This window comes from Cinclus cinclus, chromosome 23, assembly GCF_963662255.1.
Source record: "Cinclus cinclus chromosome 23, bCinCin1.1, whole genome shotgun sequence".
In the NCBI taxonomy this organism is placed as follows: Eukaryota; Metazoa; Chordata; class Aves; order Passeriformes; family Cinclidae; genus Cinclus; species Cinclus cinclus.
In genome coordinates, this window is record NC_085068.1 from 3,399,511 (window position 1) to 3,423,792 (window position 24,282).

At 47.5% G+C, this 24,282-nt stretch overlaps 1 protein-coding gene across 1 annotated transcript; it reads right to left on the reverse strand.

The window, feature by feature from the left end:
- Positions 1–1,116: 1,116 nt before the first annotated feature.
- ZBTB40 (zinc finger and BTB domain containing 40) lies at positions 1,117–24,184 on the reverse strand. Its single transcript, XM_062507405.1, is given in 15 exon segments — positions 1,117–1,191; positions 2,634–2,712; positions 3,259–3,289; positions 3,608–3,738; positions 4,230–4,355; positions 7,205–7,321; positions 7,323–7,411; positions 15,308–15,311; positions 15,647–15,689; positions 15,692–15,781; positions 16,284–16,509; positions 22,725–22,858; positions 23,456–23,910; positions 23,912–24,003; positions 24,005–24,184. Coding segments are annotated over 15 exon segments (1,872 nt in total).
- Between the last annotated feature and the right edge of the window lie 98 nt (positions 24,185–24,282).

Below are 24,282 nucleotides of genomic sequence, written 5' to 3' on the forward strand. Positions count from 1 at the left end.
TATGCTGCAGAGTTCTAAGCATCCCTGATGCATGGCATGAAGAAATATAGGCAAAAAAACTTGACCCTGAGCTCCCTGGGAGCAAGACAGGGACTGACTACTCTTGTTAGAAATGGAAAGGTCAGTGTCTGGACTGCCCACAATGCTGGGCATCTCCAGGGTGTCCAAGACAAGGGAAATACGGCCAATCTAATCATTTGTAGTCTGCACAGATGGGCCCTGAGTAGTGTTGATGCTCTTCAGCACTTGCCAGAGAGCAGAGATGGCAGTGAGCACCAGCACAGGGACAAAGGCTGCCACCAGTTCACTCCTCAGCCATGCCAAGCACTGCAAGCTCCCTCACTCTTGTACCCTATGGCAGATTTTCCACCTCTTGACTCATGCTGGTAGTTCTTTCCTGCACAGCCTCCAGTTTGTCATTTACATGTCACATACTGCTATGGATGAACAGCTGTAGGCAATGACATGTCATTGCAGCAAGGCTCAGAGCAGGGCCAGCAGGGAATGCCTTCTGACCTGCCAAAAGCAGCTCCTAAAGCTGCAAACATCACTCAGGACACTACACGCCTCCAGTTCTGACCAGCAGCCCTCAGGATGTGGTCACACATCTGACCAGTTCCCTCCTGTCTCCATGCAGCCAGCATTGCTTCTTCCCAGGCACATGGCCTGACATTTAACAGTGCTGAGCTGCTCAACTGTGCCCATGTTTTGGGCAATTCAGATCCTATAGCTCCTTACTGCTCCTTCAGCCTCTGTCTCAGCAAGGGCTTTCTGTTTCCTTGCAGGTCACAGAAACCAGTGCCACGGCCCACTCCCATTGTAGATGAGAACTCTGTAACACAACTTACAGAGCATCCACGTGTCTGCTATTACATGGACTAAGAATGACACTTTATCAGGTTTACTTAACATGACTTAAAGTCTGCGTAGAGTTTCTGCTTTGAGTAATCATAAATGGTGCAGGGAAAGAAAAGTGAGAGCTTTTGCTTCACATAAAAGGAATGACTGTGCTAACACAGGGAATCAGGAATTGTGGTGAGTTACTGAAGGGGGGCCCATGGAGCTGATGGTACTGGGGGATCAGACACATAAATTGGAGAGGCAGCTGAGTGCCCATCAGCCAGCCAACTCCTTTCCAGGGCAGAAGGTTTCTGAGCCCATCTCCTGGGGACATGCCTCAGATCTCACTGTCTGCAGCAAAAGGCCAAAATTTGGGGAAGCCCCTCTGGTTGCTGAAGCAGCTCATGTCTTGCTATCAAAGGGCACTCAGGTTTGCTGAGCTGGATGGAGGCCACTGGAGACATCACTTACCTTTTCCAGTGCCCAAATTCACTGGGACATGCTGGCAGCCTGCCAGATCAACAATAAAATTTGCCAAGCCATCAGCATCAGCTGGGGCTGCCAGGGCTTGTCCAAACCACAAGGAGGGTTTTCAGACCACTGGTATTCATTCTCCTCCTGCTCTCCCCCACAAGAGGCTTCAAAGAACATCCATGCTGCCTCTGTGCTCCCACCACTGCCATCCCTCACTTCTGGGCAAGCAGCAGATCTTTGTACCTAATTACACACAGGTCGGATTTAAAAATAATAAAAACCTTAACCCCAAAACGAAGCCTAGAGCACTAAATTTTATATACTGTGTTAAAATAACACCTGGGGGCTGTAAAATGACACTTTGCATGGGAAATGTCAAGTGATGGCTGCTCGGGGCCACTACTGTACCCAGGGTACTCTGCCTTCTTCCAAATGATCCCTCAGCAACATGACAGACACCGGGTCAAAACTGGAAGTTGTGCAGAAAACAGACATTTCTTAATGGTCACAGGTTTAGTCCTGCACCTAAACGCACTAAATGCAAGGAGATTGTGCTGTTTTTGGCTGGGGTGGAGTTAACTCTTCATAGTGGCTGATGTAGGGCTGTGTTTTGAATTTATGCTGAATGCAGGGTTAACATAGAGATGGTTTTGTTATTGCTGAATGGGGCTTACACAGGGCCAAGGCCTTTTCTGCTTTTCCTAAGGCCATGCTGGGGAAGAGGTTGGGAGGAGGCACAGCCAGGACAGGTGACTCAAACTGACCACAGGGATATTCCAGACCACATGACATCATGCTCAGTGTATAAAGCTGGAGGGAAGAAGGAGGAAAGGGGGACATTTAGAGTGATGGTGCTTGTCTGCCCAAGTTGCTGTTCCATGGGATGTGGGGCCCTGCTCTCCTGGAGGTGTTGAATACCTCCCTGCCCATGGGAAACAGTGAATTAATTCTGTTTTTCTTTGCTTGTGTGTGTGGCTTTTGGTTTCCCTACTGAACTGTCTTTATGTCCTGGTTAAACCAGGACAGAGATGTATAAATCATAGAATCATAGGATGGTTTGGGTTGGAAAGGACCTTAAAGCTCATCCAGTCCCACCTCTTGCCATGCGCAGGGACACCTTCCACTAGACCAGGCTGCTCCAAGTCCCATCCAGCCTGACCTTGGACTCTTCCAGGGATCCAGGGGCAGCCACAGCTCTGGGCAACCTGGGCCAGGGCCTCCCCGCCCTTACAGGGAGGAATTCCATCCTAATATCCATTCTAAATCTACCTTCTTTCAGCTTTAAGCCATTCCCCTTTGTCCTGTCACTCTACCATTACCTGATCTAACATCCTCCTTGGGATGTCACTTCCCAGTTCGTTAAAGGCACTCTGCCATTTCCCCAAAAGCATCTGGCAGCTGCAACGGGAGGACACAGTGAAGGACAGGATGCTCTCATAGTCCAACCTGATGTTACAACAGCTTCTCTGCTTCCTTAGAGGATGGCACCAAAGTCAAGAGGGTCACAGGACCACCTCCCAAAACCCAACAAGTCACACAGCACCCAGGACAAGACTTGAAAAAATCATGTTTTCAAAAATGAAGGATTTTTCCTTCCAGAGAATTGCTTCACATGAAGCTCTGCAGCTACATGTCTCCTTCTCCATATTTTATTTTTACAGAGAAAAAAAAATAAATTGCAGCATAACAAGAAACCACCAGCAATCAGTATTTCCAGTGTGGTACACACCAGACCAGGACATGTCCTGGGCAATTCATCTCCCTCCCAGATAAAACAGAGGTGTTGCTAACACTGCAATTTGCTCTGCTGTGCGTATCGCATCCATCAAGAAGGAACTGGAATGGGGGGATGTGAGTTATTATCGCCTCATAATGATATGGGAGATGCTCCATGGGCTCTGTAAAGCCACAGAGCTCTTGCTGGGTGTGTGCTGCTGGCAGTACTCTGCTGAGGATATGTCCACACAGGGTCTTGCTGGGCAGAAAAACAGAAGAAAGTCCCAAACAGGATGGGTAAGCCTGAACCACCTCTGATGTAACACCTACACTGTCCTACACTCCAGCAACAAGGACCAAAGGGATCACAGCCAACAGGCCCCATATTCATGTTCTGTCCTGTCTGAGCTACCTCTGCCCTAGGACAGGGCTAGAAATAAAGCAATTTCTCCTCAAGCCCTGCTGAACCACAGCTTTTCAGGAACAAAGAGCACTGTCATGCTCCCTGCAGATACTAGCTCACATGTAAAGGCCAGGACACCTGTAAAGCATTGTCAGGACAATCCATTTCCCATACCAGAGCACTCCCACAGCTTGTGCAGGACTTCCACAACTCCCAGCTCCCACAAAGTCAGAAAACGGGGAACAGCTTCCAACTTCACCAGCCTCTGGGACAGAATCCACTGCTTTCCTCCCAACACATCTGTTCTGAAACCACCAAGAATAGTTCATCGTTCTGTCATTATCCCCACTGCTCATCCAAAGTGCTGTGCACAGTGTCCAGGCAGGCAGGAGATGGGCTCCAGCAGTTCCCCCTCTGGCCCCTCTCCTCCTGGCCAAGGGGCATCCCAGATTTTCCATCTCTTCACCTCATTAACAGGTGCATTCCACTCTCTCCACAGGTGGCCAAAACCCAGTTTCAGGTTCTTTAAGCAGTGATATAGAGGGTTTGGAGATGACCTGTTCAGAGCTTGAAGTTTTCTTTCAGCCTGGCAGTGGCTCAAGATTTCCCCACAGCTGGCAGCCCAGGAGCTGAGGAGGCTCAGAGGAGCCTTCCACAAAAGTGCAGAGGCACATGGGCATTAGCACTAATCCTCAAGGCCTTGAGCACCATCTCCTGGTCATTCATGGATTTAGTGTCAACCTCACCTCATTGCTTCCTCCGTGTCACCATCCCGGCAAAGCCTGAGGGGACAAACCGTACATGGGAGCCTTTCAAGATGTGCAACATTTGAGCAGGGTCACTCATGCACTTGCTGCCAGACACGCAAAATGCCATGAACTCTGCCAGCCTCTCTCCCGAGAGCTCTGCTGCTCTCTTCCTCCTTCCAAGTTTTAACAGGAACAAATTCTCACACTTGCACAGCCACACTGGCACACTCCCGTGCCACCATCTCTGCCTGGTGGCACTGAGCAGCAGGCACAAGATGGTTCTGGAAAGCTCCAATCTGTTCCCCTGCCGTGCTGCCGTGGCTCTGGGCAGCAGGATACAACAGGCACTGCTCACGGCGTGTTCCCAGGCTCTGGGATGCAGCAGGATCACTGCTCCATGTGTAAATATCTCAGTGCCAGAGTTCAACCTTTTGGCATGAGGAAAAGGAAGATAAATGCTACCAGTCCCCTCAGAGCCACAGGAGCCCTGCATCTATCTAATTGTACTTCATGATGGATTCAGCAAGCCATTAATTATCAGATTATATTTTAGGAAGCTGCAGATAAAAAAGCTTTAGGAAATTTAGTCTTAAAGGAACTGGTGTGGACAATGAAGCTGTTGCATCACACCAGTACCAGAGAAGCAAACTTTACAGTAGGTACTGAGTGTGTTTTACACAGCAGTGCCCCGTGTGCCAGGGGAAGGTTCACATGCAGTCATGGCACACTTCAACACCTTCATTAGTGCCACTCCACAAGGGACACTGGCACACAGGCATAGCTCCTTCCCTTTTTTCAGCATGTCCCTGGGGAATTAGAGGGTGATGGCAGATCTCAGGGTTGTCTGCTTGCAGAGAGGATGGATATGCACAGACCTGCCTGGGACCCTCCTTCCTAACAGACCCACAGCAAAATGGATGGGATCAGACCTGTGTGGCACAAGGTGCCATCAAAACAGTGCTCAAGTCATTTAGCACAAGTCCCGGGAAGTCTCTACTGGAGAAGAGATGCCCAAAGGTCAGCTCTTCAGCTCTGTGCTGGAAGAGTTCTCCAGCTTCACAACAATACAGGTGAGAGCAGAAGAACAAAGCAGCCCTTACACCTTGCAGAAAAAGATACCTGTAAGCACATGATTCAACCATAAAAATCTCCAACCTAAACTCTCAGGACAGCTTTTTTTTGTTTGTTTCCTGTATCCATAAGCCCCAGCTTTGTTTTGTACCAGTCCTCTGCTCTCTGTTCACAGCAGTGGAGGATCATACCTGACTCCCATTTTTTCCTCTGCTGCTTTATCTCTTATGTGTTGGGGGAGATGAGTGCTCTATCAGCAGCTGACTGCAGGGAGACTTGCCAGGCAGTGAATGTCTGTGAACCTCTCCTGTCCATGGTCATGCTGTGCTTGCTGCATGCCTGGGATTGCTTTCCCAAAGAAGCCCCAAATCTCCCAGGTGAAGCAGCACAGGTGCTAAAGAAGCCCAGTGGATACCAGGTGCCAGGCACAGGCACCCTCCCCTGTCCCTCACTTGATTTCTTCGCAAATCAGAGTGACTGCCATCAAACAAGTTCTCCATAGTCACTGCCACCAGCTCAGAGCCAGTTTGGCTCACTTGGGATTTGGGCAACATCACAAGTTTGGCACCATCCAAAGAGATTAATGTGCTCTGCTGCTCCTTGCTCCGATGTCTGAGTCACCTGTGTGGAAGGAAGATGAGCCAAGAGTCAGACATGTACAGCACCACTTTCCCCTGGATCCCTTTGCTGCTCACACCTTTTCCAGCCCCAGGTAATAACATTTAGCTTCACACCACAGGTCTGAAATTACAGCAGGCATGAGACTAATAGGAAATACCAAACCACACATACCAGTGATGCAAAAGAAGACAGGAGAGTAATTTAAATATTTCTCTCCACAAATTGCTATAATTTAGCTCCACAAGCAGTTGTAGACAGTAAGCAATCTGTGATTATCCACTGGAGGAATGCCATCCCAGGGAATCTTGCACACTGGGCACCCAAAGGTACCACCAGTTAATCCATCAATTGCCAGAAGACTCAAATCATCCCCTGTGGGAAATAGAAAAAATATAAAACTCTCAGATAGCTGTGTGAAAGCAAATCTCAAGATGGAGAAATGCAAGAATGCTGAAGATGCAAAGACAAGAAACAATAGGGCTATAAGCTGTGCAGAGATAGGCCCCATCCTATTGTTTGTGTATATATATATATATATATAAATATAAGATTTTTAGAGAAATCCCAAGACCAACAATCTCCCCCTCCCTCTTCATTTTCATCATAAGAAATATTTGTGCCCTGTTTGCTCAAGCTGCAATTTGAGGAAATTCAGTTCTGTGTAATTAAGGAATGCCCCTCCTTGGAATGAGTACTACCATGAGATAATTAACCATGCTGGGAATCTGGTGTTTTGAGAAAGCAATCGTGCTTAACAAATGACAAAGCCAAGTGCCTGTCGGGAATGTTTGCTACAGAGGAAATTATCAGCATTATGAGCACAGTTTTGCTTTCTATTAAATCCTCATTTACATTTAACTGCATGTTAATTTTGTTTTAAATTTTATGTGACTTCAGAGTCTCTTGATCTGAATTGTTCAGGGTGTGCCTAAACCCACCTAAACCTGGAAGTTGTCCCACCAGGGAAAAGATGGGGGCTCCTGAATCCCTGAGCCATCACAGGCAGGCAGCACACAATCAAGTCCCACCAAAACAAGTAAGAGGAATGGCCTGGCCATCCAACAGAATTATGTGTAATGGGGGACATTAAGTGTAGGATTCCCATCAGCACACTCTGCTACACACAGGAGACCACGAGTCAGTGACCAAGACAAGCAGAGATGCTACTTAGATCAAGGAAAGAAGTGCAGCCCAAAAAGCTTTTCCCCCATCTCCCCCAACCAAAAGGAATTCCAAGTAAGATGCTGTCTGTATTTGATGTCATCTCCATCTTAGGGGAATTTTCAGATATTTGTTTTCAAAGGCAGTCACTACCATACAGTAAAGTCACCAATGGAAGTTTAGTTTACTCATACCCTTATCACCAGAGATGTTTGCTGCTGCCACCACATCGTGCAGCAGAAGCTGGAATCCAGGGAACGATGCATTCAGAGTCCCCAGAAGCTTCCACTTTAAGGGTTTTCTCTTCATCCACCTTCCTGAACAGATTGTCCATGGCTTCCCTCTGAGAGATGCCTTCACAGCAATCTAAAACTACCTGTAACAAAGAAACAGCCACAGAACTATCTGTGACAGTTTCCTACAAACTCTGGAATCTGAACAGAGATCAGGAAAACAGGAACAGCATCACAATACTGCACTAGATCCCTACCCACTGCCTATACAATTTAACAGGAAGGGGTTGCAGGGTGGCAGTTACAGGAACATCCAAATGTGGCCAAGGTGTAACATACGTGCCACCTTGAAAACAAACCTGGTGGGTTCTTCCACCAAGTCCAGCTCTTGGAAGTGGCTGACAAGCAAAAACTACTTTTCAAAAGAAAACAAAAGTAAACTTAAAGGGAGTGTTCAAAACAATATTTCATGTAATATTTTTAGCGAACACTTTTGAAACTGACAGTCTTGTTTCCCTTGTCTCCGCAATTTTTCTGCTTGCCATCAAAAAAATTGATGGCCAGAAGAAAATAGTCTTATTATTCAAATAAGCACCTATTAACTGAATTATTATTTCTGTGATGAGGCCATGTGAAACATCTCTTATGTGAGATGCAACCAGGGTAGTTTGGAAAAGCTCTAGGATGCCACTAAAATACCTCCAAGGCTCCTACAAGAGAGAGGCACTTGGCAAATACAGGCTGACCTCCTTTCCACCATCACCATGCTCCTGAGCAGAACCTCTACAGGGCACCAGTCCGGTTCCCTCATGACAATAAGCACTACACAGTCCTATCAATAAAATTATTAAGATCTGTCCTAAAACTAGTTACATTTTTGCTGCCTTTCCTCTGGTTGGTAAGCTCTTCCACAGCCTAATTCCCCTGGTGATTCTTCTAATTTTCAGCTGAAGTTTATTCATGGCCAGTGTATGTCTGTTTGTTCATGTGCCAACATTATCTTTTAGCTTAAAAAGCCTTTTAAATTCTCTGAGGTGTTTACCTTACCCTTCCTCTCTGATTTCATTATAAGAGCACGATCACATTTCCTCTCAGTCTTCATCTCCCTTGTCTAAATAAGGCAGCTCCTCTTATAAAAGAGCTTCTAAACTCCCCTGGACTGCCCACTGCAGATCTGTCGAGTTCCAATATGAATTCACCTTTCTTGAACCAGACTGGAACAGAAATTTTGGATGAGGTCTTAACTCTTGGTTCTCATTACTACAGCCAATGCACACCCCTCACTTCATACCACCACATCAGCCAATTCTCACTACTCAGTTGTCCAGCCATGGAACTCATACACAATCATAGAATCATTTAGGCTGGAAATAGGACCATCAAGATCATCCATCAACAAGCATCACCACCCATGTTCACCATTTACCCATGTCCTCAAGTACCACATCCACACATCTTTTAAATCTCTCCAGGCATGGTGACTCCACCACTTCCTTGGGCAGCCTATGTCCAATGTAAACCTCTCCTGGCACAACTTGAGGCTATTTCACCTTATCCTTTTAGTTGTTACATGGGAGAAGAAACTAACTCCCACCTGGCTTGGACCTCCTTTCAGGGAGTTATAGAGAGTGAGAAGGTCCCTCCTGAGCCTCTTTTTCTCCAGCCTGAGCTGCCCCAGCTCCCTCAGCCATTCCTTGTGCTCCTTATCTGAACACTTCAGTTCTTTTGTCATGAGGGGTCCAAAACCGAACACAGTTTATTCTTCTTTCTCTTGCAGATCCTCCTGTGTGGACAAAAGATTTTGATTGTGCTCATCATCAAGATTTGCTAAACATGCCTTAGTATTTTTGTGTCCATAACATCAGAGTTAAGTAAGTACCACGAATCCCACTGGTGACCTTGCTCCAAGTTGTGAGTCCTGCCTTCAGCACAACCTGCAGTTGTTTCCTCAAAAAAATGCATCCTTTTTACAATTATTGTTTCTCCTAGTTTAACAACTTCCTCACATGAAATTCAAATGCTTTGCTCTAGATCTAGATCAAGGCAGGAAAAATCCCACATTTTTATCTCATCAAATAAAGAACCCAGGTCAAGCAGAAGCAATTTAGTGAACACCTGAGAGGGACCAATATGATTTTTATTTATGCCTCAACATCTGCTATGTTCTTATAGGGCTGTACAGGTGCTTGCAGCCCTGTCCCCAGGCAGGCTTCACCTGGCAACCCATCAAGGCAGAGAAAGTCTCCACTATTGGACTGTGAGTGACTCCGGATGCCCAGGATGAACGCCCAGAAAATGAGGCTGTGGGAGGAACCTTAGCACATAAAAGCAGCTAACTGCACCGCAACAGGAGCCATTCCCTTTAGGTACCTTGAAGGGAGCGGGGGGCTTGCCTGTAGGCACCGCTCAGCCCTTCTCGCCTTTCCCTCCCTGTGGTCCTGCTTCACCGCTCCCGGAAAACCAGTTTGTCATGAAGAGCAAAAAAACTCTCTACAAACCACAAAATAAGTTATCAGAGTAAGGTATGTATTTATTCAGCGCGTGGGGGATAGCACCTCCAAAACCATACACACCTTCGGAGATTTGCGCCTCTCTTTTCATTCTCTACAAACGAGGATTACACAATACACCTAGTACATAGTCATTGCCTGTTCCCGCTTCGTATTAAAATTAGCCCCACGCCTCTTTGCGGGTGAGCATTGTTCCTCTTTGGTTCTGGTGGTCGCCTGGGGGTCTCCGGGATGAAGTAAACAGTCTTCCTCTCAGTTGAACTTTTCACCTTGTCTCCTCGCCCATACTATTTTTTAGTCTTTTGGTCATCTTCTGGACTTCGATACCAGTTTTCCTGGCTCAGGGGTCTGAAGAATCCCCCTCATCCTGTGGTGCCTTCGTCCTGCCATCCTGTTTGCGCATTCTAGCTCTTTATCTCATCTCAGTCTTGCTCCCCTCCTGTTCTTGTAGGCCCAGTAAATGTTTATGCACTCCATACGGTTTTGTCAGCCCTATTTTAGTCAAAGCATTTCTTGATGCTTGATTCTTAATTTCTCTGTCTCTGATTGCGACGACCTGGTGCTGCGCTGCCTCCGATGCGGCCAGCTGTCCCTCCTGCACCCAGCCGTGCCCGCAGCTGCCATCCCGCAGCACAAGCCCGCTTGTAACCCCAGCATCACGGCTGGGTTCCCTGCGCCGCCCATCCTCTGCCACGGCACTAGCCCGGAGCCCCCAGCCTGTAGCCGCCGCCCACCCCCGCACACCCGCGGCTGCTCCCGCGGCCACGGCTCCCCGCTGTCCCCGACGGAAGGAACACGCAGCCCGCCGCCGTTTGAAAATCGTGCCCAGCCCATCGCTGGAGCTACGCGGACGCACCGCGGTTCGCAGCCCGCCCGCTCCCCCTGCTAAGCTGACAGTGACACCGGGGTTCGTGTGGTCACGCTGTCCCTGTCTGCCGTTTCTTTCTCCTTTCTTTTCCCCTCTCTGCTCCTTTTCCTATCCTGCTTTAGTAGGAGCACCTAGCGTTTTTTATCAAGAAACAGTTCTCAGATCTATTGTTGCATTTGCACTTCATTTTCGTCCAAGAAATCTATCAGAAGCATCCTTCCCAACTCCCCCTTTTATAGCAGAACAGGACAACACCCTTTACTGCATTTTCTCTTTCACCTGTATGTTCTCTCCAGCCTGTCCCAATACCTTCCTGTGCACCCACTGAGCTCAGATCACTGCCTTTCTCTCCTAAATGCCTGGTCCTACTCATCAATTGTCAGGACCACTCTCAACTTGGAGAACAATAAATAAGTCTTCTGTCACTTGCAGGGCATGGGTGTCAGCTCTTCTCATCTGTTCACAGAATCACAGAATAGTTATATTTGGAAGTGACCCCTGGAGATCATTTAGGTCAACCCCCCTGCCATGGCAGGATCACCCAGAGCAGGTGACACAGGAACTCATCCAGGGGGTTTGGATTGTCTCCAGAGAGGGAGACTCCACACCCTCCCTGGGCAGCCTGTTCCAATTGTCTGCCACTCTCAATAAAAATAAGTTTTTCCTCATGTTGAAGTGGAGCTTCTTACGTTTTATGGCCGTAGCTACTTGTTCTGTCACTGGGCACCACTGAACAGTCTGGCATCATCCTCTTGGCACCTACCTTTGAGATATTTGTATGCATTCATGACCCATTCTCAGTCTTCTCCAGACTATCCAGGCCTAGCTCCCACCATCTCCCGTAAGAGATATGCTCCAGGCCACTCATCACGTTTTTGGCTTCCCTTGGACCCTTTTCAGTAGCCCCTTGTCCTTCTTGGGCAGAACTGGACACAGCACTCCAGGTGTCCCTCACCAGGGACAAGTGGAGGGGCAGGATGACCTCCCTTGACCTGCTGATCACAGTTTTCCCGATGCCCCCCAGGATCCCACTAGCCCTCCTGGCTGCAAGGACACACTGCCAGCTCATGGACAGCTTGTCACCTACCAAGATTCCCAGGGCCTTTTCAGCAGAGCTGCTCTCCAGTAATTCAGCCCCCAAGTCGTTCTGGTACTGGGGATTATCCCTCCCCACGTGCAGGACCCTACACTTGCCCTTACTGAACCTCATTTGGTTTCTCTCCACCCAGTTCTTTAGCCTTTCAAGGTCCTGCTGAATGGCAGCTCAGCCTTCAGGTACATCAGTCGCTCTCTCCAGTTCTGTATCATCACCAAACCTACTCAGGGCCCATTCTATTCTTCATCCAGATTATTGATAAATAAATTGAATACATATTGACCCCCCGGGGAATGACACTGACTACAGGCCCCCAGCTGGATTCTATGCCACTGTTCACAACCCTCTGCCATTCAGCCAGTTCTTGATCCATCTCACTGTCCATTTATCTAACCCACATTTCCTGAGCATACCCATGAGGATGTTGTGGGAGACAGAATCAAAAGCCCTGATGAAGTTGAGGTAGGCACCATCCACTGCTCTCCCCTCATCAATCCATCCTGCTGTGCCATCATAGAAGGCTTTCAGATTGGTCCTAATTGATTGCTGAGGGATGTCATTTGAGTTGTGATTTTCCTTCAGCTGCAGGAAATTTCTGTTTCTGTGTTTCTCCTGGATCAGGCTCCAGGCTAAGCCATGAATTTGCAGGTCATCTCTTCTCGTTATTCTTTTTCTTGGTCAGACAATATCTGCTGTGATGCCTAGCAGCCTAATGTGCCACAAGCCTCTCCATAGCTCTACAGAATGTTTGCTTGCCTCTCAGACATTTCAGCCATTGCCTGAACATCCTAAAGCTCTTCCTCAAGTTATTCACTCACTCAGGTCTGTAACCTCTCATATAAGATCCTCTCTCTTATTCAGGATGCAAACTTCAGACAGTTCCCCTACCTTTAACATAAAAGAAACTAATCCAACAGCTCCTCCTGCACTTTAATGAGCACCTGAACTCCTTAATTAGTTTCTCTCACTTCTAAAAATCTGTCCTTTTATAGCCCAAACTGTTAGTGAACCTGCTGATGTATTTTTCCCTTCAATTCACACCGACCTGCCTCTAGATCCCTTAATCTGAAGTCCCCTTCTGAGAAAACACAAAAAGAGGTACAAGAGCAGCATCCTTTGGGGAGCTCCTGCTGTAACCTACCACTGCTCCCAGGCAGAAATGTCCCTGGCACTGGGAGATGCGGTGGTGATATTTTAAGACTTATTTTGATACTACTAGGTGAGACAATTAGAAAACATCCCCCAGTTCTTCTTGCAGCAGGATTTTTCTGTCCCTGGTGTACCCAGTTAAGATTCCTGCAGTGGCCAACAACCTGCTTGTACTAGCCCTGATACCTGTCTGAGCTCTGAAGCAGCTTGGTTGGAGCGTCAAGGTCTGCAGGCACTGGAGTCAAAAGGGAGAGAAACCATATAGCTCAGAATACCCAGGTGCCCTCTAGAAGAGAGCCTGAACAGAAGGAAAGGGCTGGTGTTTCTACTGCCTACTCTGATTTTCTAGGTTCGCAGTTGTATTGTGGACTGGTCACTCTGAATTCTGCAAAAACCTAAGGGGTGTGGGGTAGCATGCAGGAAAAGTTGCCCACTCTTCCTCTGTATCCACTTTATTTCTCTTAAGTGTTCAAATCCTCCACCCCTTCCCAATTACAGAAACACCAAAAAAGCCACAGAAGTCAAGCACAGAAAAAAAGAGAAAGGCTAGATTCAAAAGTTACCCAGAAAAAACAGATTTATAAAGACACTTCATGAAACATCATGTGCTGGCTTTCCAGCAACAAAAATCAAACTTGCCCCATTGTACAGCTTGGACAAGCCACAGGAAGAACACAGTTGTCAAGAAAAAAGGCTGTTCCATGAGAAACTCTTGCTCATCTTCCTGAGTAAGTGTGTAGCTAATGAGGCAACACAGTGAGAAGAAAAAGGAAAGCCTCATCTTTATGAACCTTTGGAGAACTAGATCACATCCCTGCCAGCTCAGAGCTCCAGTGCAACACTGGATGAACCAGGTAAGACAAAACCTTCAGAGGTGGCTGCTAATTCAATGTTTGTTTTCCCAGTCCTACACCTGAGACACCAGAGATCCCATCTGCATACATGCCATGGGTCCATCATTTTAATCAGTTTAACTTCTGGAATAATTAAACACTTTCCCACTTGTCTGGGGGGGAGGGGTGGAATTAAACAAATAAACCCCCCCAAGGTCAGTCTACAGTTTGCAATTTTTCTCTTGTTTTCTTGTGCCACAGCAGGACAGAGCTCTATCCACAGCCTCACTGGAGTGCTCCCCAAATAGATCTGTCATTTGATGGAAACTGTGGGCTGAAACAAGAGCACAAAGGGATCCCATAGGGAGGAGTAGGATTTCATATTCGGAGCAGGGTTTGGAGGCTCTGTAGCAAACAGAGCACACAGTGACTGGTGAGGATGAAAAGAAATACTGTTCCTCCACCAAACAAGGCAGGAGCTCTGCAGTACATAATGATGCAGTTACAGGCTGCATCCTGTGCCCAAGGAGCAGAATTATGATGGCAGAATGTTTTTGGTTTATTATTGAGGAGCTGTGTTTGTTTTTTTCAATGTGAAGGGAGATAAAAAATTGCTGAGTTTTAACTACCTAATTCTATGAAGACAAAGAGAAGAGAGCAGAGAAAAGGTGAAGCCTTTAAAAGAAAGGCTGCACTGCAATATGAACAGGCATATATGAAAATCCTCATCTCCCCACTGCTGATGGAGCTTCAGCTCCAGGCCTCCCACATGGGTCTCTGCTGACACCCACAATGCCCCCAGAAGATGCCAAGTCCTTTGCTGTGCTCATACCCTGCTCTCTCCTCTCACATCTCCATTCCAGGCTCAGCTGTGTGCTTTCAGAGGCAAACATTCATCAGTCACCAGTCACACACCAGTCACACCCCAGCCCATGAGGACAGGACAGATGCCTCTGTGGGCAATACTGTTTTAGGTACCCTATTCCAATCTGTGTTTGTTCTCAGGGATGCTCCATGCTAGATGTGGTGAGGGACCATGAGACCTTAATTGAGAGGCTTATGAGCTGGGCAGAAGTTCTCAGCCCACCTGTTGTGGCCCTGGTCAGGCTTACTCAGGCAGAAAGCAGAGATCATTCATGCCACTGAGCACAACTTTCCATTCACTATAATCCTGTGTCAGGGGAGTTTAATGATGTGACAAACTAGGACAGGAGGTCAAGCTGCATCCTGATCACAGCATGTCAGGGCACCCTGTAAGTTCCAGCTGCACAGGGTACAGCCAGCTCTCCTCAAAAAAAAAGGAAAGCAGGTTATAAACTGCATTTTGTCCTTTATGACTTCTGAAAATCAGCATAAGGGTGCAGTTGCTTACAGAAAAGGAAAGCCACAATCCTCCCCACCAACTGCTGCCTGCAACACATAAAAAATAAAACCAAATTATTTAGTGGATGTGCTAGTCTTGCAGGCAACTATGTGGTAAGAGTTGCAAAAATGACATAAAGCTGGGAGACAGCTGAAAGGGAAGCCGATGACCAGGTAATGAGAAGCAAGTAGCAGAGAAGTATTAGTGGTTCTGCTCAAACTCTCCTTTAGAGCCTTGTTCTTGTTCCCAAAAAAAAGGCTTTTTCAGGGTATGAGGAGTACCAGGCACCTCCTCTGGCCCAGGCTCCCCTTACAGGGGTAGTCTGACACTTACCCTATTCTCCAGGTTGCCTTCACTGCTCAGTTTTCACTATTCCCACAGTGCTGCACAGAAGGACCTGAAAGCACACACATGTGCAGTCAATGCTGTGTAGAAGGCAGGTGGAAGTGCCAATGAGGCTTGCCCATCACCTGGCAAACCATGTGTATGATGCTACCGGGAAGACACTAACACCCCACCCTGGTGACACAGTTTCCCTCTTTCAGATTTTCTTATCTGCTTCTCTGAGGCAGTCAGGAATCCCTCTTCTACTGCCTCCAAAGCTCTGTGATGGGGCTCAGCTGTGTCACGCTCTGGATCAGCTCCTCCCGGCAGCACAGCAAGCGAGCGGTCAGCTCTTCCTTGGCTGTGCTCTCTGGGGGGAAAAAAGATTCAGAAACACAAGAGAAGAAATAAGTCAGTCTGAAGAAACTGACAGGTTCCTGAAGCGAGGGAGACTCTCTGAAAGATCTAAGTGAAGAGCAAAGCTGATCCCAAGCACAAGCAGCAGAGGAAAATCACTTTACTATTCTCTTTAAACTCTGTGAAATGAAAATGTCTCATTTATGTAACAGAGCACAAAGCCATAAAGCAAGCTGGAGGTTAACACCAGGTTTGAAAGGCCACTGTTTTGTGTCAAACTCGAGTAAAAAAGAAGTTTTCAATCCCAAACCTCAGCTGTGCTCACACTGGCTGCCAGCCATTGATCTAGCCCTCCAGGCAGCAGTGGGGAGAGCCCTGCACAGCTACACCTCCTGCTACAGGCAGAAGTGCTCCAGGATCTTGGCCAGCATGTGATAAGCCTCCCACATCTGGATACAGGGTTTCCCTGTAAGGTTGCCCACCCACTTTGCCAGAGGTTGCACCCAATTTCCTACCTGCTTGCTGTGAGGCTTCTCCACTGCCCTGTTCCCTCTCCAGCAAAGCCACTCTCAGCTCAGGATTTGTGTCTTGAAACAGCTTCAGAAAAGACACGAGGGTCTGAGTGTCCAGCAGCCGAGCGTCCCAAGTGTCACTATCCTGGGTGTGAGCATCCTTCACTTAGACCAGCAGCTTCTTGAACACTGACTGTTCCTCTGCCTTGGCCAGACAGGCAGCCAGAGCCTACAGCAGAACACAAATGCAGGAAGGTTTAGAGAACAGAGTCAACTGCCCTATACAGACAGACACAACAAGCAGAACCCTGGAGTTTATGTCAGGGGACAAAAAATTAAACAGAACAAAAAATAACCACACAGACACACACCACTGAACCTAAGCTCTGGCCTGTGGCCACCCACCCTGGAAAGAAGGGCAACAAGCCGTCCTGCCAGCCCTTATCCATACAGCAAATCCCACAAGCTGGAACTGGTTCCAGCACCAAACATTTCTGCATGTCCAAGTAGCCAAAGACCACTAGGTGTAAAAGACTACATAAAGTGAGAATTTAACACTGCTACTTTGGAAGGCAAAGCTAGGACAAGAGATACTGAATCTTGCTGCAGAACAGAGGGATCACTTGCACAGAAAGCAGAGAGCATTTCAAGTGGAACTTTCAGGAACCTCCTTTCTCAATTACAATGGAATTTTGTCTCCTAGAGAAAACTCTGGAGAGGAGGCACACAAACTGAGTGCCGTGGGCTCTCAGCACACCTGGCAATCAAACCCAGAGGTCCAAAATCTACTTCAGTGACCTGAAACAGCAACCAGAGGCAGACATGCCTGTACAGTTATGGAAATAAAAGGCAAAGAAATAAGCTGGAACTCTTACTCCCATTTCCCCAGAGTCTTTTAATGCTGTAAATATTGCCCCTGAAGACATATGCTCCCCAGCTCTTCAGGAGAGATGCCAGCCTTTCAGAGCAGGCAGCCTTTATTGGAGACTCCAAGGATTCGATAAAGGTACCTTTGAAGTGGGAAGTTCAGCTCAGCTCCAGGGAGAACGGCCATTTTCTGCTGTCATTGTCATTTTTATTCAGATGATAAAAAGCCGGTATGCAACTGCTTGGGGCCGCACCAGGGGCTGGGGGACTGGCTTTTCCTAGCAGGTGTAAATGCTCACACATTAGGGCAGTGTGGCAGTGCCATGACCTATTGCAGACAGGAAACTGCATTCCCACTCACAGCAGTTTAATCTGCTGAACAGAGCGTGTGGACATGAAGGGCTCTGGTGTAAAGAAAACACAGATGTGCTGAAGAACAAATGTAAAGGTAATTTTTAATGCAAACATTAATTTGTACTGAGACTTGATAACCAGATCATGATTGTTCTCAAGGTTTACATGCCTGGCCCCTTCCAGATCAAAATGAGCATATAAAACACAAAACATCTCCACTCTCACCACCTTAAAGGTGCTCAGATCCTGTCAAATCCATGTTTTCACTAACATGGATGAGAATTTTAATTAAAATCAGGACAGCATTCCTACCCAGAGCCCCAGGTAACATCCCTTCGTCAGTGCATGGATTTAGTTAATAGAAATGATTTTTCAGCAACTGAAATATTCTGCTATTTACAGGCTCTTTCTGGAATATCTTTCCTTGGACATGTTGCTCAGTGGGAACAACAGCCTTTTAGCATTGCTGTGAAAGCGCACACAGTATATTTCAGACTTACTTTGAAGTCCTAATAATTCCCAAAGATCCTGGAAAAAATGGAGAAATACTGATAAACAGCAGGAATTCCAGCTTCCACTTAGTCATAATGTGCCCCCACATTATAACGTGATCCACCAGGTTTTCATTGTCTGGGACACTGCAAAACCCTCCATGGCCAAGTTGGCACGAATTAGCTCATCTCCAGCTTCCACACAGGAGGAAGAGACTGCCTCTCTGCCCCAGAAAACTGCATCACCAAGACCCGGCTTAAGTGTGATCAAAGCTGTGCCCCCAAACAGATTCCATGGCACCCCAGAGGTTTGTTCCCAATTGAAGATATCAGTTCTGGTGGCCAAAACACCCCCACCTCAGCACCATGGAACATGTCACACACCATGGAACAGCCTTCCCAGTTCATCTCAAACATCCCCATGTCCACAGCAGCCCCCTGCAAGCTCTGAACAGGAACCTCTGATGGTTAAAGATCCAGGAGGTAGGTCTCCTGTCTCCATAGCACCTCCACATCTTCCATGTTTTTCCAGAGATGACCTCAACCACAGGCACAAGTAATGTACATCCCCCTGAGCAATGTGCAGTGGCCCATAACTGAGACTCAAGAGGATATGAGGAGAGAGGCAGGGCATGCAGCACAGTCATTAACCCAGCTGGCCATTAACTCTTCTCTGCAGGTGGGTGAGCACAGTTATGGCTTTTCATGCCTTATCCATGCTCCTGCTCCCACCATGAGAGCACATCCCAGCAAAAACCCACTTTATTGACTATTTTCTGAGTGATCTCCTTCAAGCATCAGCTTTTGAGTGAATGCAAGCATCCAGAGGGTGGTGGGTAGGGATCTGCAAGAGACAGACTGGGAAGCACCTGCTCAGGGTGGCAGAAAAAGCTGAGTCCCCTCAGGAACACTCAGGTACACTGCAGGAGGCCGAGCACTGTGGGGAAACTTCCACAGCCACAATCATCAATCCTCAGTAAATGCACACTGCTTTGGATTTTGATGTACAGAAGTTGAAGAAAATATAAAAAAGCGATTGGAAACTTGCATGGTTAGGGACTGTTTCACTGCTGGCTCTTCTGTGGCTCCGTGGTAATCCAACCTTTGGAAGCTGAGCAGTGCTGCTCCATAGGCTGCTGCTGCTGCTCGCAGGGCCAGGGGCATGGATAACCCCAGGACTGGCTCTACACACCTGACCCTCAAAGAAGCTCCTTGGCTGTAACCCCACCATTAAGCCAATCAATCATTGTGTTGTGCATACAATAACCAGAGAAAAGCTACATTCATGTTTTTCCTATAGAAACCGAAAGGGATTTTTTTGCAAGCCCACATCGTACATGACTCATGAGGGAGACCCCAGGAAGGCTCTGTGGAAAACACTGCCCTCTCCTTGATCCACACAAGAACAAAAGCTCAGCCCAAACTTCTACAAAAATACACCAGAACAGAGGGGAAAAAAGCTCTGTAGCTCTGTCACCATGAAAAAAACTGCCAAACCCTCACAAGCTCTCTCTCCTAATCAGGATGCAGAAGATAACAGGAAACTTCTTTCTTCTACCTCATCCAGAAAACCCTGCAGCTGCAAATGAAGGGCGACAATGACTGGACAGGCCCACAGGCCATGGAAATGATCCACAAACACAGTGACATTTATTCTAAGTGGGAGAATCAATGCTCCCCCACTTCATCTGAACATGGTAGTAGAGGGAACAAATGAGCTGTGCAATAATTTGAATTGAGTTTCTCTAAAAGAGCACAGGAAGATAAGACTTGACATTGGCAAAGCTCTTCTACGCTTCCCTAAATTACTGCAATTTCAGTCTTGTTCTCATTTCCAAGCAGGTTTCATCCAAGCCAAAACCAAATTAGACAGGAATAGTTTATGTGAAATACAGAGAAACTATAAAACAGAAACAACCCCAAAAATCACATCTCCCTAAACTGAAAAGCAATTCATCTGCATTTTTCAGTCTGGGGAGCAGAAGAGAACATCAAACTCAGAAAGAAGCAATAGTTCTCACAAAAGCCAGCCCTGCACCACAAACCTTGCTGGGGAAAAAACCCACAGTCAAATGAGTTTCCACTGGAGGTAGGAGTAAATAGGCAGGAACAGTAGAGGGGGGCAGACTGGAGCGCTGCACAAAACAAGATACCACGCAGGGATGAGTTCGCCAGCAAAGGTAAAATAGAGAGGCCAAATTCCACAGAAACCACAGCAGCATGAGCACTAGGACAGCCAACAGGTAGGCTGGCAAAACTCCCCTAAACCCCTATGCTTCCCAGGCTTTACTGCCCAAAACCGGTGCTTTCCTGGAGAGATCAGCTGCTTACAAAAGGCTCCCGAGAGAATATCCCCCGAGGAATGGGACATCTCCCCTGCAGCAGGGCGAGCACACCCAGCAAAAATGCTTTCTACAAAGAAACAGCATCTTCACCGGCCTCCAGACACACTTTTACTTGCCCCGAGGCACTCGAGACTTCAAATGACTAGCAAAAGAATACAAAAAAAGAGAGGGAAAACAAAAAGAGAGAGAAAAAAAATCCATTGACATCTACCACTGGCACAACCTTAGCCTGAGTAACACATCCCAGTTCAGCTCTTTGGAGCTGAACTAGCACTTCAAGTATGACTTTAAAAATACACCGCTGTGTTCCCCCCCAAGGAAACACCAGGCTCTTGCGGGGAAAAGCTGCTCTGTGTGCTGGAAACAGAGTCAGCGCTAAGGTCCACAGGTCCTGCTGGTCCCAGAGGGGAGCTCAGACACGGGCAGATCTGGCTGAGCCCTTGCTTATAACAGGCTGCAGCCTGTTCTCCCACTGCCCTGGGGCTGACACTTTTCATGCTTGTCACAGTTGAAAAGTGATTTTTCAGGAAGGCTTAAAGAAAATCCATTTCTCATTTATTCAGCATTTATTTATAGCTGCAGAAAAACTGTCCAGCTACCACTTTGCAGTCAGACACCCAAACTGGCTCTGAGCTCCACAACCTCTCCCTTGGCTCCTGCTGTAACAGCTCATTTGGGAGCACAAAAGGCCAGGAATGGATCTGTGAACCTTCCCTACTGGGTGTGAAGTGCTGAAGGAACACGAAATAGCAGCGACTGCAAAGCAATAGCAAACGGGGCTGTTGAGCAGTGCAGAAGCTGCAGCTCAGCTGCCTGAGCACTCTGCCCTGCCCTACCACGAGGAATAAGAGGAGGCAGGAGCAGGGACAGGACCTGCTGGCACCGGGATATGGAGCTGCCAAATCCCTTCTGGGATCCACACTGCACAGCACCCACCCCAGCTCGGCTCCATTTGTAAAAGTGCACAACAGGTAAAAAATCTAATCCTGACATATTTATCTGATCATGGTGAAAAACAAACATACAAAAATCTAATCCTTTTCTGAGCAGGGAACTCAGAGGTGCTTGTCTGCCCAGCCAGGCTTTGGCTTGCTACTGCAAATATGAATTAGGACCCACATCTCTCTCTTAAAGCCCTCAATATGTTATAGTCCACAACATCAGGAGAACCAGCTGCTAAGAGAACACGAGCTTCTCTTCATAAACATTTAAGAAATGTTCAACAGAAAACAATCCTGCTCTCCCCAGCTCAAGGATTCTCCCCCCTGATGTCACAGGTTTGGGTTTTTTCCTATAAAGATGTGGTCTTGGGCTTTTATAAGCAGAATGCCACAATGGTCAAAATGTGCCATGTCCTGTGATCACACTGCTACTGGAGAGACTTGGTTCCAGAGAGATTCCAGCCAGCAACTACATAGGAACCTAGAGAGCATGGCAACCGCCGGCCCATGGAACAGCACTGCTCAGCTTCCAAAGCTTGAATAACCAGGGAGCCACTGAAGAGCCAGCAGTGAAACAGTAATACCTTTACCCCTTCCGAAAGGCATGCAGGGCAGTTCGTGCAGCTCGGTAGGAAAAAGGCTTTACCAGAAATGGCTGGGCTGAGGACAGCAAGCACAGTCCCATCCTTGCTCTACACTGGCCACAGCTTTTCTGCTGGCAGACCCTGCACTGCACAGCAGTGTGCAGCCAGCTCAAGTGCCCACCTAGACTCACCACAATCATTCACAAGCTCTGGGTCCTCCTGCTCCAGTATCACACCAGTACAGACATCACATTCTGTTTCTTGTGTCGCTCTCGATCTGGGACAATGGGTGGCATCTGGCTAGCACAGCTCAGAGCCCAGAGAGCCCTTCAGCATAAGCCCAGCAGCACTGTTACCCCCTCCAACAGGAACACAGGAATCGAGCATCGTTTACGGACTCTGCTCTTAAAGTACCACACTGGCAGAAGCACCACGGGGCAGCACCCAGCTCCCCCTGCCACGCCCTGCCCCACTTCCCCCCTCAGCAGCTCTGCCGTACAGAGAGCAGCAGACACTTCACAGCAAGACAGTGCCCAAGGGCTCGGGAAATCTATTTTGGGATCTCATATGTCAGTCGTTTACAAGTCGATACAATTCCTGAAGCAAATGCCATAAACAGAGGAGAGAAATCTGTGCTGGAGCTCTCCTACAACACAAGGTTGTCTTCAGGGCAGGACATACTTCTTTACCTGCATGCCTAAGCAACTTGCACTTACAGATGCTTTTCTCTAGGGTGCTGCACATGTTGCCCTTCAAGCAACCAGGTACCAGTTTTCACATTTCCTAAACAAGGCACAAACTATTACAGCTCTTAGCAGGGTGAAAAAAAACTTGCATGATTTATGGAAGTAAACACACCTACCTCCTTTTGAGAGGCATAAAGTTCTCTGCACTCTTAGAGTCTTTTCAGCACAGCCTGGGCATCAGAAAGAGCCTCAGAGAAAACACTTTCATATTGAACAAAGAAATCCAGTTTACAGCTTTTGCTCTCTGCTTCTGTGTGAGAGAAACAAGACGAGTTATTTGCTAATTGAATGGATTTGCAGAAAGCATGATGTGATTGAAAGGCATCAGTTTGTAACCAGCACATTGGCTATAATAGGAAAACTGTGACTTATAAATCTCTTCTGAAGACATCACACAGCCTGGAGGAAAAACCAACAGTTTATTTAACACCAGTTATAAATGGAACATTTATTTTAAACCCAGTACAGCCTCTGTTTTCCTCCCATGCTGAACAGGAGTTTAAAGGATAAGGTAGCATTAGCAAGCAACTCTGTTCACTTGCTGTTAGACAGATTGTCTAATCAGCCCCATGTCCTGCAGTAACACAGATCCCACTGCATGGCAATCACATGCCTGGGCAGTAAAAGTTTTGCTCACTACAGCTCTGGCAAAGCAATGAGCGTGAAGCAACTACAAAAGCCAAAGGAAGAAAATACTTGCAGAACAGGGGGATATGTTGCTGTTGCTCCCAACCCAGGGCAAACTAAATAAAGATCAAACACAGAGTCAAAATACCCCAAAACAGGCAACGTGAGCCAAGGTGTTGCAAGTAAAAGGTAATGCTGTGCCCAGACCGCGAGGTCTCACCTAAATCCCTCAATCGCCCTTTCCCCTCTGGAGGCTCAGCAAGCTCCTCTTCCATCCAGCCACTCCACTCAGCATGGGCAGGCTGGTCAGGGCCAGAGCCTGAATCCTCCTGGAAGGACCTGGAGTCACTTGACATTGTGTCCTGGTGAACCCAGGCATGATTCACAGTAAGTTCCTAGCCAGGAGGAGAAACACCTGCTTCCATTTCTGCTTCTACAGGACCAGCTAAAGGAGAGACTCTCTGAGTGAGGATGATAAATGTTTTTCCTTCATCAGGTCTTCCAGACTGGGGCAGGTAATTAGCTTCAGCTTGGTTTCCAGATGAATCTGCTTCCTGGCTGGAGACTCCTCTCACTACCTGGTCCTGAGCAGAACAACTTATGAGATCCCTGAGGAGGTTTTTGCAACTAACAGCCACATCAAACATCTGCAGACTATCTGCCACAGAGATAACTGGTGAAATTGTATTTCCCCAGTGGGAGTTTGCCACTGTACATCATCTCAAGTAAGAGTGCAAACTCCTCAGGTGTTAGCACAGAAGCATCAATGGGAGATGGTGTCTGTGCTGTCCAACAGGGATTTAAACAGCAGGCTGGCAGCAGCCAGAACCACCTTGTGTGCTCTAAAATGCACATTCCCAGTGAAGATGGTGCAGTCACAGAAGTGCTGCTCCTTGCAGAGAGTGTACAACTGGGGCAGCAGCTGCCAGCCATAACTGGGAAGTTCCATGGCACCTACTGGCCTCCTCTTGCCTTGGTCTCCATACTGCTTTCACAAAGCCCAGATAATGAAAAGGAAATGGATTCTGGTAGCATTTCTCTCTACAA